This window comes from Triticum dicoccoides, chromosome 3B (genome assembly GCF_002162155.2).
Source record: "Triticum dicoccoides isolate Atlit2015 ecotype Zavitan chromosome 3B, WEW_v2.0, whole genome shotgun sequence".
NCBI classification, from domain to species: Eukaryota; Viridiplantae; Streptophyta; class Magnoliopsida; order Poales; family Poaceae; genus Triticum; species Triticum dicoccoides.
Window position 1 is genome coordinate 797,155,464 of NC_041385.1, and position 14,819 is coordinate 797,170,282.

Below are 14,819 nucleotides of genomic sequence, written 5' to 3' on the forward strand. Positions count from 1 at the left end.
AATAAGTATACAAACTAAGCAGCACGTACGGGCTCGACCAAGGCTCTACGTACGCGTAAAATGACCATCGTTTCTTTCTTTCCAAAAAAAAATTTATTACATATTTTTTGCAGTTCGTTTTAGTTCAATTGGTCGCGGACAGAAGTTTCTGTCAAATTAAGTTTCCAAAATGATTATTCACATGGTAATATTTTTAGAAAATATTGGGAGCGGAATCCCTTTCCTCTTTTCCTCTGGCCATGTGGGCATGTGGCTCTTGGAGAGGTGAGCTAGTTCTTGAACAGGTGTAAAAAATGATGCAACAAATTGAATCTCCTTCCAGACATGGGCTAGTTCTTGAATAGCCAACTGTCAAAAGCGTGTAGCAAGTCAACCAATATACAAATAATAATCTTAAATTAAGCTCATTAACAATGCCAGCCACCGCCACGGTCGTCCCTTTCATATAGATTAGTACCATTGCTTGTACACCATGAACTCTTGGCATGTTTACTTGTCAACGGTAGAATCGATCGAGCTACCTCCTATGGCAGAAACCACTCCCATCCATCTTGCATGCTACACTTCCCTCTGCGCTCTTGTGGTGACCATACTTGTCTGTAAGACAATAGGCTTTGGGGGAACCGGCACAACCCTCTAGGGGTGGCCTATCACATATATATATATAATGAGGTGGTATACAACGTTACAATATACACATGTAAATATAGTCTAACACCCTCTCTCAATCTTAGCCACTTTCTAATGAATCTAGAAGGGTAAGATTGCGCCTGCAAGTCTCAAACTGTGGCAAAGGCAATGGCTTGGTGAAGATGTCAGCAAGTTGATCCTTGGAAGAAATAAACTTGATCTGTAGTTGCTTCTGAGAGACACGTTCACGCACAAAGTGATAGTCAACTTCAATGTGTTTCGTTCGGGCATGGAATACCGGATTTGCAGAAAGGTATGTAGCATCGATGTTATCACACCAAAGAACAGGAGGCTGTGATTGGGGTATACTTAACTCCTGAAGCAAGGACTGTACCCAGATGATCTCTGATGTGGCATTGGCCACAGCCTTATACTCAGCCTCAGTACTGCTACGCGAGACAGTAGCCTGTTTCCGAGCACTCCAGGCAATCAGGTTAGAGCCAAAGAAGACAGCATAACCCCCCGTGGATCGCCTGTCATCCGGATTGCCAGCCCAGTCTGCATCAGAATATGCTGAAAGACAACCAGAGTCAGACGGCCGAATATGCAAACCATGAGCCACCGTGAAACGAATATAGCGCAAAATCCGCTTAACAGCAGACCAATGAGTGTCACGGGGTGACTGCAGATACTGGCAGACTCGGTTAACAGCAGAGGAAATGTCTGGTCGCGTGATCGTCAAGTACTGGAGCCCACCAACAATACTCCTGTACTTTATCGCATCAGAAGAAGAAAGAAGCACACCATCAACAGCATTGAGCTTATCAGTGGTAGACATGGGTGTAGTCGTCGGTTTGCACTTAAGCATCCCAGCTCGCTGCAGTGCTCTGTCGCCCCAGAGTCCATGTACCAGTGGGGATCAATGGAGTAGGACTGAGTGTGTCCCTGTGGCTTTTGCGGCGGCGGACGATCAGCCATGGCGACCTGATGAGCAAAGTTGCGTGTATCCTTCCCGTCATTGCCGAGACCAAGAAAACCCCGCTGGAAGCGCTTGTGACACTTCGAGGCCCAGTGCCCATCGCGACCACAAAGCTGGCACACACGTGGACCGCCAGCCCCTGGTAGCATCGCAGTAGGAGGAGGGGCCGAGGCGGGTGGTGGTGACTGCCCCGAAGGAGCCCTGGATGAAGCAGAGGAGCGACCACCCTTGGTGGCGGCGTTTGCCGAGAGGGCGCCGTTGCCCCTGGATCGGCGCGTCTCGACTCGTTGCTCAGTAAGCAGGAGGCGTGAAAAGACCTCGTGTGCTGGCATGAGCGTGGAGTTGCCCCTCTCATTGATGATCTCGACTAGGGCGTCATACTCCTCATCAAGACCATTGACAATAAACGAGTTGAACTCGGAGTCGGTGAGGGGCTGTCCAATGGAGGCCAGCGTGTCGGCGAGACTCTTGACTTTGTTGTAGAACTCAGTGGCGGTGGAGTCAAGCTTCTGACACTCCCCAAGTTGGCGACGGAGCCCAGATACACGAGCCTGCGACTGTGCCGCAAACGAGCGCTCAAGAATAGTCCATGCCTCGTGGGACGTCTGGGCGAAGACAACAAGCCCAGCAACGGCCGGAGAGAGCGACCCCTGGATGGAGGAGAGGTTCGCCTGATCCTGCCCTGTCCAGACACGGTGAGCCAGATTATAGACCGGACCGTGCACGTTGTCAACCAGCGCAGGAGGGCAAGGGAGAGAGCCGTCGACATAGCCAAGCAGATAGTGACTCCCAAGAAGCGGAAGAACCTGCGCGCGCCAGAAGATGTAATTGTCCGACGACAACTTGATGGTGATGAGATGGCCGAAGTGAAACGGCGGCGGCGGCTGCGATCCCATCGAGGAGACTGGCTGAGGTGAGACCACCGTGGAGACAGTCAGAGGGGCAGCCGGCGCGGTGACAGAGGGCGCGATGGCCGCGGTTGACGCCGCGAAGCCTGCCAGCGCGACGTCCTCCGCCACCAGCGGCGCAGTGGCCGAGGGCGCGACAGCCGCGGTTGACGGGGCGGCGGCGGTGTGGGCCACAAGCGCCTGCCCGGGCGAAGTAGCAGCCGGCGGGAGCGCGAAGAGGGAGCCGACGCTCCGTGTCCCGATCGGCGCCTGAAGGGAGGCGGCATCCAGCGGCCTCGAGAGAAGTGCCGCGAGGGAGGCCGGCAGAAAACCGGTGGCGGTGGAGCCGGACGCAGCGGCGGACGTCATAGCAGTCGGGCGACGACGACGGTGGGCGCGGCGGCGGCGGCGGCGGCGGCGGCGGCGGTTTAGGGTTTTTAGGCGGAAGCGGACGTAACCTAGCGTGATACCATGTAAGACAATAGGCTTTGGGGGAACCGGCACAACCCTCTAGGGGTGGCCTATCACATATATATATAATGAGGTGGTATACAACGTTACAATATACACATGTAAATATAGTCTAACATTGTCAAGCTCAAGCTCGGACGCAAGAAGCTGTCGCCCAGCCCATGGACGCTGCTGGTGATCGGCAACATGCGCTCCCAGCTCAGCGACCAGCCGCGCCAGGCCATGCACAGGCTCACCCAGTGGTACAGCCCCGTCATGCTCCTCCGCCTCGGCCACGTCCCGACGCTCGTGCTCTCCTCCCCGGAGGCGGCAAAGGAGGTCATGAAGGCCCCCGGCGAGGCCGTATTCGCCAGCCAGCCCGGCGGCGAGAACTTCTCCTTGGCTGAGCTGCTCAGCCCGGGGCACATCCGGTCATTCCGCCCCTTTCTGGACGAGGAGGCGGCGTGCCTCGCGGCGAGCATCTCCTTCACCATGTCGTATTGTGGGCCGGTGCTTGTGGACGTCCGTGATAGGGCGAAGGCCATGATGAAGGACATCTTCATGAAAATCGTCTTCGGGGACTATCCTCGTTGGAAGTCTGTTTTCTTCATGAGGTCCTCCGTCGGACACAGGTGCCCTCAGCTGGAGGCGTATCTCGAGGAGCTGCATGAGGTGTTGGATGTGATGTCGGGGCTCGACCCGAGCGACCTATTCCCGACGGAAGAGGCGCTCGGCGGCGGGTCACAGAGGGCGACACAGGAGGTGCACGAGAGGTTCCGGTCTATAATGGACGCCTTGATCCGTTACCACACGATGGCGATGGAGAGCGAGGAAGCCGATGCCGGTCCTGATCGCAGGGGGGACATCCTCACCACTCTGCTGCTGTTACGGAGGGATGGCGGTATGACTCTCACTGACGAAAATATCGGCTCCGTCCTATTCGTAAGTCAACCACCACCACACCACGCACATGCATCCTCATATAGGCCACGTATGTATTTTACGTATTTGGTAATATAAACGATTATTTTAGTGACTACGACCTGGCATCAGAATGATATGAGCAAATCCCAAAAAAAAGTAATATATAAGCAAACAAGTTTACACGCGGCCTCTGCTGCACACAAACACAGGCCACAGCCGACCAGCACATACATTGATTTTCTTTTATATACACACGCAAAACATAAGGGAAGGGATTAGAATCGGCTGACCGATCAGGTAAAAGAAATCGTCCGCCTCCAACAAGGGCACACGCGCCCTAGTGGGACCCATGTGCTGCCCTTCCCAACCTTATCTCACCCATCTCCCTCCCGAGCCGCTTGTTCGCCACGTGGAATCTTTCCCATCTCTCTCTCTCTTACCTCACCCGTCTCAAAGTGATGCTCCCACCTCCTTTAGCTCTGGCCTTGTGGCCGCTACACGATTGTTGAGCGCCCCACACGGCGCCGCAATGCCCTGGCCACGCTGCAAAGCCCACGGCCATGACCGCTGCTACGAGCCCATTTAGGAGCACCAACTCGACGCACCATGGCCGCGTGCCATCCACCCTCTCGCCTTCCTCCATATGCCAAGGTCGTCCGGAGATGATGACGATGGGGGCATGCTATGTGCAATGGGACATCGCTGGCGAGGCTGCGAGCTCAAGCACAGGGAGTTCTGACCGCGTCATTGGCGGGGCAACAAGCCTCAAGTTGGAGTTGCAATCTGCTACAACTAGCAGGGGCTGATGCTGGAACCCGTGATCCGGGAAGCTGCGACGACGGGGGTAAAACTGCGACGTGGGCGTCTTGATGCTACAACCAACATGGGGTGATGCAGGAATCCAAGTGTCAGACAAAATATGGCAAAATAATAACATGAATAGCTCAATTCAACTAATCCAAGTGTCAGACAAAATATGGCAAAATAATATAATGAATAGCTCAATTCAAATTTCACAACAATTTAGTTCACAAAATATATCTCAAATATGCGAAATTACAATACGAATAGTCTTACACAAAAGAAGCACAAGTAGAAAATTACATCACTAGGTAACTCTACGTTTTTGCATTGCCATGAAAGCATCAACTATGTCATCTTCGCTTACTTTCATGAACACATCTCGTTCAATAAATGTCACCAAGCAATCATTCAAGCGATCATCACTCATAGTAGTCCTCAACTTACTTTTCACTAGATTCATAGCTGAAAATACTCTTTCAACACTCGCCGTCGCCACCGGTAAAATCAATATCAATTTGATGAGTAAGTAGACCAAATCATAAAGAACATGCTTCTTTGTTGCAACAAGCATAATAGAGAGCTCACCAATATTACTTGCATTTCTAAACCTATCATCTTGTCTCATATCATCAATGAAAGTAGTAAGTTGAAATTCTAGCCTTATCAAATCTGTGCTTGATATGTCCAGCAAGTCTCATTACCTTGAGTGCATCATAAGAAGCAAATGAGTTGATTGGATTCAAAGCCGACATGCAAATAAGCAACTCCGTATTAACCTCATCAAACCGATTGTCAAGCTCTTGAATGGTTTGATCAATGACACCAAGATATACCTCTCTTCTATAACGATCATCATTTGTTTGTACTTCATAATACCGACGTGATCTTCCATGATGCTCATAAGTATCCTCCCACAAAGGAACTTGAATGTCATGTTTGTTGCAAAATAAGGTTAGCTTTGCAAGAAATTCTTCCCAACCATGAGACCTCAAGTGTTGCATTCTACTCTTTGCCAAACTAACAAGTGCCATTGCATTAACAATATCTTGATCTCTCTTTTGCAAAGATTTGGACAACTCATTTGTATAGCCAAGAATAACAAGCATCAAGTGAAGATTGAAAACAAAGTCAAATGATTCAATGGCTTGAGCAACTCCACGTATTCTTGTCCACTCACGTTTTTGTGAAGGATCTTTTCCAATAGCATCAAGTACTTCAAGGATTGTGGAATACATGCTAACAATGTGCATAATGGTTTTAAAATGAGAACCCCAACGAGTATCGCCGGGTCTAGCTAGTCCCATCTCTTGATTTAGCCCACTTCCACTTTCAATCTCACCCATTTCAAGTGCTTCCAAAACCTTTTGAGCTCTAACATCTCGAAGCATGTCATGGCGCTTACAAGAAACTCCAACAATATTGAGCAAGTAAGAAACATGATCAAAGAACCACAAACATGGTTCATTTTCCTTAGCCACGGCTATAAGAACCAACTGAAGTTGATGTGCAAAACAATGGATGTAATAGGCAGAGGGTGACTCATTCATGATCAGTGTTTTCAACCCATTAATCTCCCCTTTCATGTTGCTTGCCCCATCATATCCTTGCCCACGCATTTGACTAGGAGTCAAATGATGATCTTTAAGCAAAGTTTGAATTGCATCCTTAAGTGACAATGAAGTTGTATTGGCAACACGAACAACTCCAAGGAACCTCTCACATCCTCTTCCCGATTTGTCAACAAATCGTATGCAGAGAGCAAGTTGTTCTTTATGAGATGCATCACAAGACTCATCAGCTAGGATTGCATAGTGGTCATCACCAATATCTTCAATAATTCTTTTTGTTGTTTGCACCGCACAACATTCAATTATTTGATTTTGTATCTTTGGACTAGTCAAGATGCAATTCCCAGGAGCATTATTCAAAACAAGTTTATTAACTTCTTCATCATTTTCCGAAAGCCACTTAAGAAGTTCAACAAAGTTCCCCCTATTGCTAGATTCTTCACTCTCATCATGTCCACGAAATGCCAATCCTTGGTTCAAAAGAAACCTCAAGCATCTAAGTGAATAAGTCAGCCTAGCCTTGTACATACGCAAATCCTCTTTATCCACTCTCACCATAATGTTATCAATTGATGGTTGGAGTGCCACAAATGAATTGTACTTCTCTTGAGCTTTGTTGTGAATGCTGTTAGTACCACCCTCATGTTTGTCTAATGCATCAGGCTTATACCAATTTTTCCGACCACCTTTAACAAAGGCATCACCCTTAGGCCCCCCATTCGATTTGCCTTTGAACAAATAACACACAAAGCAAAATGCAGCCTCATATTTGACACTATATTCTAGCCATTTGTAGTTCTCAAACCAAACAAAGTTGAAGTGTCGATTTTTACCATACATTTTCTTGACTTCAAAGTTGTGTGCATATGGTTGGACTGCATTCTTTGCAATGTACCATCTCCGAACTTCGTCTTGATCATTAACATCATAATCTGAAATAGGAATCCTTTCCCCTGGATTAGGTGGAAGCCTTTGAATATTATAGGACCTTGCATGTGGATGTTGGGGTGATGGTTGCCGTGGCGCTTCATCATCAATATCAATGTCAATCTCTGCATCGGAATAGACTGGAGGTGGATCAATATCAATGCCAATCTCTGCATCCGAATGGACTGGAGGTGGATCAATATCAGGTTCAGGTTGCTCTTCGGCTGCAACCTTTCTTGCTTTTGCCTCATAATTCCGGAAAAAAGACTTAATGTCACCATTCCTCTTCATCTTCAGCTCTACAATTAGAACATAATGTTAGCAAGACAGCAAGACAGCAAGACAACAGAACAAAAAATGGCACATGTCCCAGTTTTCAAACATACATTTGTTTCAGAAAAGCATCGGTTTGCTACATCAGTTTGTAAGCATACGATTCAGAGCAATAACAAGCATATGTTTCAAAGCAGCATCCGAAATACATCAGTTTGCAAACATATGATTTTCAGCAAGCATATGTTCAGAGAAGAAGCAAGCATCAGTTTGCTATATAAGATTTTCAGCAAGCATATGTTCAGAGCAGAAGCAATCAAGCATCAGTTTGCTATATATGCAAGATTCAATTTGAGAGAACTGTAGGGGAGGCCGCCGAGCGCACTATGCTTGTTGTTCAGAAAAAAATGAGCGCACTATGCTTGTGGTTCAGACAAAAATTAAGCATATGTTCAGAGCTGTACGGGAGGCTGCCGTCAAAACTCACCCACGAGGCCACAACCGGGGCGGGGAGCAGTGGAGCGGGAAGGACTAGAGGAGAGGAGAGCGTCAGGAGGCGGGAGCAGATCCTCCGGAGACCGGAGCGGCGGCGGCCGTCTGGTCCGGGTCGGCTCGACGACGCCTCGGCAGGGGAGGCGCGACGGTCGATGGCCACGACTGAAGGAGCTCCAGCGGCGGCCGCCACGCGCGAGAGCCCAGCGGCGGTGGCCGAGCGCGAGCGGGGAGCGACTGGGCGGAGGCGGGGAGCGGCGGCGGCGGCCGAGCGAGAAGCGGTTGTGCGTCTGTGCCTCTCTCTCGCTCGCTCATAGTGGAGCCCGATAAGATGAGGTGGGCCTGGGCTCAATAGTCAACAGCCAAATTTTATAAATATATATATATAATCCCTGATTTTCTGGGTGTGCCACGGCACACCCGGCACAACCTCTGGTTCCGCCACTGGCAGGAATCACGATGCGGGAAGCTGTAGCCATTGTCAGTCGGGCATATGTGGACAGAGGAGCTGCGACAGTTTATGGTGGGGCTACAACCGTCGATGAAGGAGCTGCAAATGTCGTTGACAGTGTTTCGACCATGGATGTCGGACCTGCAATCACCAATGGGGGGTTCTTCGACCAGGGATGGCGGAGCTACAAGCAGTGATTTCCTTGTTGCAACACAGCAACAACGGAGCTCTAAGATGGGCTTTGTCCATAGGTACCGCATCTGTGACAGTGGGACGAGAGAGCTACAAACTAGAGCTGTAATAGTGTTGCGAGACCGAATGACTATTGTAATGGCTTCTGTGGGTTGCTGCAATGAAGAACGTGTGACACTGCAACGAAGGATGGCATTGCCATGAAGCGGTGCGATGCCGAGGAGGCGGTCAGCGGTTGCTCCGAGCAGGAGATGCCCCCACAGAAAAGGGCAGGTGCGAGGGGAGAAGGTGCACACGACACACATAGGAATCATGATATCTCGACGATGAGCTTTGGGAAAGTTTGTATGAAGCTATTGGTAAAATTTGATGGTTATGCATAGGCTGATCCGGTGATGCTTGTAACATTCTGTCTTAGTAGGAATGGTAGAATACTCATATGCAAGGAGCCCATCTGGAATGAACCTAAAAGTGAACCTAAAAGTTAAGCGTGCTTGTCTTGAAGCAATTTGAGGATGGGTGGCCCGCTGGGAAATTGTTCCAAGGTGTGCACGAGCAAGGACAAAATGTGAAGGAAAGACAATTGTTGGTCTTCGGGCCAGTTTAGATCATATGTGGTTGCCAGGTGCAACAACAGGAACAGGTGGAGAAACCAATGAATTTGACTAGGGCATTACATTGCTGGAGGGGACTGTCGTGGTTCTAAGTCTGACAGTAGAAAGAAGGTAGGTATGGAGAGGCAAGTTCCTAGCTATGTAGTAGTTGCATACGCAAGGGATTTACGAGTTCAGGCCCTTCTCGGAGGAAGTAACAGCCCTACATCTCGGAGCCCGGAGGCGGTCGACTGGATTATATGCGTATGAGTAACAAGGGTGCGAACCCTTTACACTGAGGAGGGGGGTGGCTTATATAGAGTCTGCCAAACCCCTCCGGCCCTCAGTTATGCAGGGTTTAAAGTACATTAAAGCCTGGCATTACTGGTAACGCCCTACATAAAGTGCTATCATGACCATAAAGACTACTTAATAACAAACCGTTTGGATGCAGAGTGACTCTAGATCTTCTGGCGGTCGAGTGAGTGGCTTCATGGTCGAGTGTCTTCGAGTCCGTCAAGTGGAATCCTTCCAGGTCAACTGAAAGGTAGTTTCTTCTAGAGATGTCCTTGGGAAGGGTACTTTGGACAGGTCCATGACCCTACCCTAGGTACATGGCTTCATCATTAGCCCCCGAATGGATCGAGGTTTGAGTGAGGAAGGAGTTGAGAATTCTTCCGACCCATCTTTTTGTGCTATGAGTATGTCTTGTTTTGGACCAATGACCTTAGGTGACGGCACCAACTTCCTTTTCAGTCGCCTTGATCCATTCTTTATATTGGTCGAGTGACTTTTCTATACTTGGAGATCTCCGAGCGACGGATCGGAGGAAATCTTCAATCTGACAAGTTGCTCTGCTATTCGCAGATTTAGCGGGATCTAAATTTCAGGAAGCGCGTGAGGCGGAGGAAGCCGCGGTACTCGAATGGGATAAGGCAGGGACGCCTCAATCTTTGCACCACCTTTTTTGCCACGTATCGCGCGCGCGACTGTTGCGGGATTTGATAGGATCGTCCGGGCCTACCAGTCAGTCACTCGGAAGCAACCCCATATAAGGCGTCGGACGGGTTTTTTTGAACAGTGTGTCCTCATTCCCCTCTCCCTCTTCCTCAAACTCGCCCGCTGCGCTCGCCTCCACCCCCGCACTACTGCTCCTTGCGCGCTTCGCCGGCGATGATGGTGAAGGAGAAGACGACGGCTTTGGAGTGGGCGAAGAAGGCGACGGCGAAGGCGAAGGGAAGGGCGACCAGTCGGGGCGGATCCTCGTCAAGGGCTGGCCTGCCGCAGGGCTGGATCCAGGGCGACTGGATCCGCTCGACGATCCGCCAGAAGGACCTTGACGACCTGGCCAATGAAGGACTGATCCCTCATGGATCAGCGAGGCTCCCGGGGAAGGAGTGGCAGCCGCAGCCCCAGGAGGCTAAGTGCGTCCTCTTGGCCACCCATGTTGACCGCGGATTTTCTTTGCCGCCCAACCCTTTCTTAGGAGGATTTCTGAACTTCTTTGAGGCACAACTCCACCACTTCACACCCAACTCTATCGTTTATCTCGCCGCTTTCGTGTCCTTGTGTGAGAACTTCTTGGGTTGTCGGCCGCATTGGGGCCTTCTCAAACACATTTTCACCCGTCGCTCTCAGACGGTGAAAAAGGATAATCCAAGTGACGAGAAAACCCAAGTAATCCAGATGTGTGGGGGTCTTGGGGTTCAAATGAGGAGTAAAAGTGCTTTTCCATCCATGATCCTTCCCGAGTCAGTCCGAGGGTTGCAGTCGACCTGGTTCTACTGCCAAGACCAGCCGACGCCAGGGCAGTCGACTGGACTCCCTCCTTTCTCCATGGACCGAGTGAACAAGCCGTCCTCTCTGAAGGTGGTCCCAGAGGAGAAGGCTCAGGTTAACGTGTTGGTAGAGAGTGTAGTCTAGCTCATCCGTAACGGGGTGACTGGCATGGATCTTCTGGAGGTTTTCCTTCGACGGCGCATTCAACCACTTCAATATCGAGGCCATCCAATGTGGATGTACTCTGGTACTGAAGACACCACTCGGGTCCACCCGGAGGAGGTCGACGATGCCACACCAGAGAGGTGGATGACTGTCATCATAGGTAACAAAGATAACCCCCGTGGAGCCAGGAGGATCCCGCCACTCGACCAGTCATACGAACCAGACAAGGTATCTTCGACCGTGATCATGTTTCCTTCATTCCGTTTTGCTGCCATTCAGTCGACTGACTTTTGTCTTGTTTGTTGTCCTCCAGGTCACTACTGATGTACTCGATGCCCAACGGGGAGCAAGAACAGACCGAGGAGGAGGAAGGGAGCGGGAGTGAAAGTCAGGAGGAGTGGGAATCCGATGGCGAGGAGGATGAAGAAGATGTCGGCTCTGGTGAGGAAGAGGAGGAGGAAGAAGAGGAGGAAGTCAAGCCTCCCCGTACTGAAAGGCGATCCAAGCTTGCCCATGACCCTGCAGTCGAGCGTCGTAAAGCGACTGCGCCTACTGGGCAGTCGACTAGACGCCCTCGGACGACCTCTCCGGCGCCGACTGAGAAAGCGTCGAAGCAACCCCGAGCGATGTCGTCAAAGCGGACGAAGGCCCTGCCGAAGATGAGGATGGCGATTCCCACTATTTCCGGGTAATAGTAGAACTTGTGTTTTCTTGTTTGGCATGAGTAAACCCTTGGTCGACTCGTCAGCTAACCGACTGATTTCTGGGATCTGCAATGCTACTACCTCCGACACCTCAGCCAGGAACGAGGACCATGAAATGGAAGATGCTGCTACCTCCAACCTTGGTATGATCTCTGTGGTTTCGCTTTAAGTCGATTGGATCTTCATTTTTAACTTTGAATCTTTCTTGTAGCCCCATCTCATGTCATTGATCTCCCCGATGATGACGATGAGGAGCCGCTGAGGCAAAGGAGGAATAGGAAAACGTCTGCCGGCAAGACTGCTCAGGTTGTATCAGCACCTGAGACGCTGGTTCCGGAGGGACGCAATGTCACTCGGGCTACCGTGTCCTTTGCGGTGCCGCTGTCGAGTGCCCGCCCTTCGTCGTCGAGTGCTGATCCGCCTTCCCTCTTCTCCACACACCACGTCCCAGAGGACCAAGCAGGTGCTGCCAAGGAAGCTATACGCCAGGTGGGGGTCATGATGGAGCAGGTGAAGGCGATCCGAGACGCCAGCCAAGCAGCTTATGATGCAAGCTTGGCCCTTCAGAGCAATGTACAGGTTAGTTGATGACCGCTTGTTCTGTTAGGATATGGTACCTGTAAACTTTTCTTTCTGAAGATCTTAGTATCTGTACACCCACTGGGTGCATCGATTTAATTTTTGGATTGGTGGGGGCACGCTGAGTGCACCCACTGGGTGTAGTCCCGAGACTATGGTGGACTGCTGGCAGTCGACTGTAGTCTTTATACTTTGAACTTCCTCACTTTACTTTTTCCACTCGGTCTGGTCGAATGGAATCATGGAACCAGTGGGGCATGCTGAGTGCACCCACTGGGTGTAGTCCCCGAGACCATGGTCGACTGCTGGCAGTCAACTATGGTCTGAAGAACATTTTTTTTGACGACACCATGGCTGACTGCTGGCAGTTAGCTATGGTTTAGGATCATAACTTTCTGTCTCTTTCGGTCGACTGATCGATCGGAGTCGGTAGAACCAGTGAGGGCACGCTGAGTGCACCCACTGGGTCTAGTCCCCGAGACTACTGTTGAATATTTTGATTCGGCTGCAGTCTTAGAAATGGTATGATTTTTCCTCTTAGTCACTCGGAAGTGATCTATTTTTGATGTCTGTCGACTGATCTTTCGCAGAAATCTTGTGAGCTTGTGGCTCGTTATACTGAGTTGGAGAACAAGCATATGCAGCTCGAACTTGATCTGAAGCTTGTCCAGGAGGACTTCACGAAGGCGAAGGAGGAGACAAAAGGTATGTTTGGTGAGAACCTTGACGACTGCCCTTATTTTTGTCCATTCCTGAGTCTGATCTCACTGTCGTTTTGCATATAAACTGAAGGATGCTCTGAAGAAGTAGGACCTTGACCTCGCCAAGGCACAGAAAGCGGCTTCGGACAAGACGAAACTCGCAGAAGAAAAGTTGGCTTCAATTAGCAAACTTGAGGAGGAGAATACCAATATGAAAGCTGCTATCGACGCGGCCAACAAGGAGGTCGGTCGACTGAAGAATGACAAGATAGCCCTGAGTGACAAGGCTAGCGAACTGGTGGGAAAGAAGAATGACTTAGAGGCTTATCTGGGAGGGCTCGCCAAGAAGTTATTCCTCAGGCTCGAAGGTAACTCCTTATATCCAACTGACTTGTAATCATTGACTTACTGTAGGACTGCTAGCTTATCCTTGGGTTGTGTTTACAGAATTCTGCCAAAACATTGAAGAGGAGACTAGTCGAGTGGAGACAGGCTTGCATCCCATCAACTATCCTGTGAAGGATGAAGCTGCCATGAACGTGCTCCGACTGGAGTCTCGTGTTGCTGCTGTGGTCGACTATCTTGCTAGGCTGAAGGTTGCAACGCCGCGCATCGACACAGCACTCTGGCCGGGGGAAACACTTCAGAATGACCTCGAGTCTCTGATGACTCGACTAAACAAAGTTCCAAGTCGAGTGCAAGAATGGAAGAAGTCTTCTGCCAGGTGTGGTGCAAATGTTGCTCTGTCTCTGGTCCGTGTTCACTGCAAGGATGCGCGAGAGGACAAGCTGGCGTCTCTCAAGGTGGCCAATACCAAGAAGCATGACTTCCGATCTTTCATGGAGACCTTCATTGCTGCTGCCACTCGGATAGCAGATGGAATCGACCTGGACGAGTTTGTCGCGCCTTCCAGTCCTCCACCAGAGGAGTAAAAAACTTCTATGCTTGATGCCTTAAATTTGCCTCGGAATGCTGAGTGGTTTTTGTAACCGATAAACTTTAACAGGCTCGATGCCTGAGCACTTCTGGATCCGTAGAATGTTATCTGGACTTGCTTTTGCCGTTGAATATGTTTGCATCTGCTTTTGAGTGAACACAGCTCTTCACTCGGTATATATTTTAGTGCTGGTGACGTACTCTTGCAGGTTGGAGTACAGGTTGCAGTCGACCTGCATCCTTGCGGGTCGGGACATAGCGCACATTGTATTTGTGGCGCAGCTCAGAGGGAGAAGGTATCAGTCGTCCTGCACCTCGTCGTCCTTGCGAAGCGCACATTGTATTTGTGGCGAAGCTCGGAAGGTGAGGGTGGCTGTCGACCTGCACCTCGTCGTCCTTGTGAATCGAAATGGATTTCATACTTAGATGAGTACTGGACCATGGCTAAGCCCCCGAGTGGGTGATTTGTTCTCCACTCGGTAGGATCTTTCAAACTTAGGCGAGCTCTGGGCTGCAGCTAAGCCCCCGAGTGGGAGGTTTGCTCTCCACTCGGTAGGGTTTTCAGATACTTAGGCGAGCACTGGGCTGCAGCGAAGCCCCCAAGTGGGAGGTTTGCTCTCCACTCGGTAGGATTTTTCAAACTTAGGCGAGCACTGGGCTGCAACTAAGCCCCCGAGTGGGAGGTCTGCTCTCCACTCGGTAGGTTTTTTAAATACTTAGGCGAGTACTGGACTGCAGCTAAGCCCCTGAGTGGGAGGTTTGCTCTCCACTCGGTAGGGTTTTCA

The 14,819-nt window shown here is 50.3% G+C and overlaps 1 protein-coding gene across 1 annotated transcript in view; it reads left to right on the forward strand.

Moving 5' to 3' along the window:
• Window positions 1-3,153: 3,153 nt before the first annotated feature.
• LOC119280076 (premnaspirodiene oxygenase-like) overlaps window positions 3,154-14,819 on the forward strand; it is a 20,308-nt gene continuing 8,642 nt past the window's right edge. The window contains exon 1 of the mRNA XM_037561063.1: window positions 3,154-3,888. Coding sequence (XP_037416960.1) covers window positions 3,154-3,888 — 735 coding nt within the window. The remainder of the gene's footprint in view (window positions 3,889-14,819) is intronic.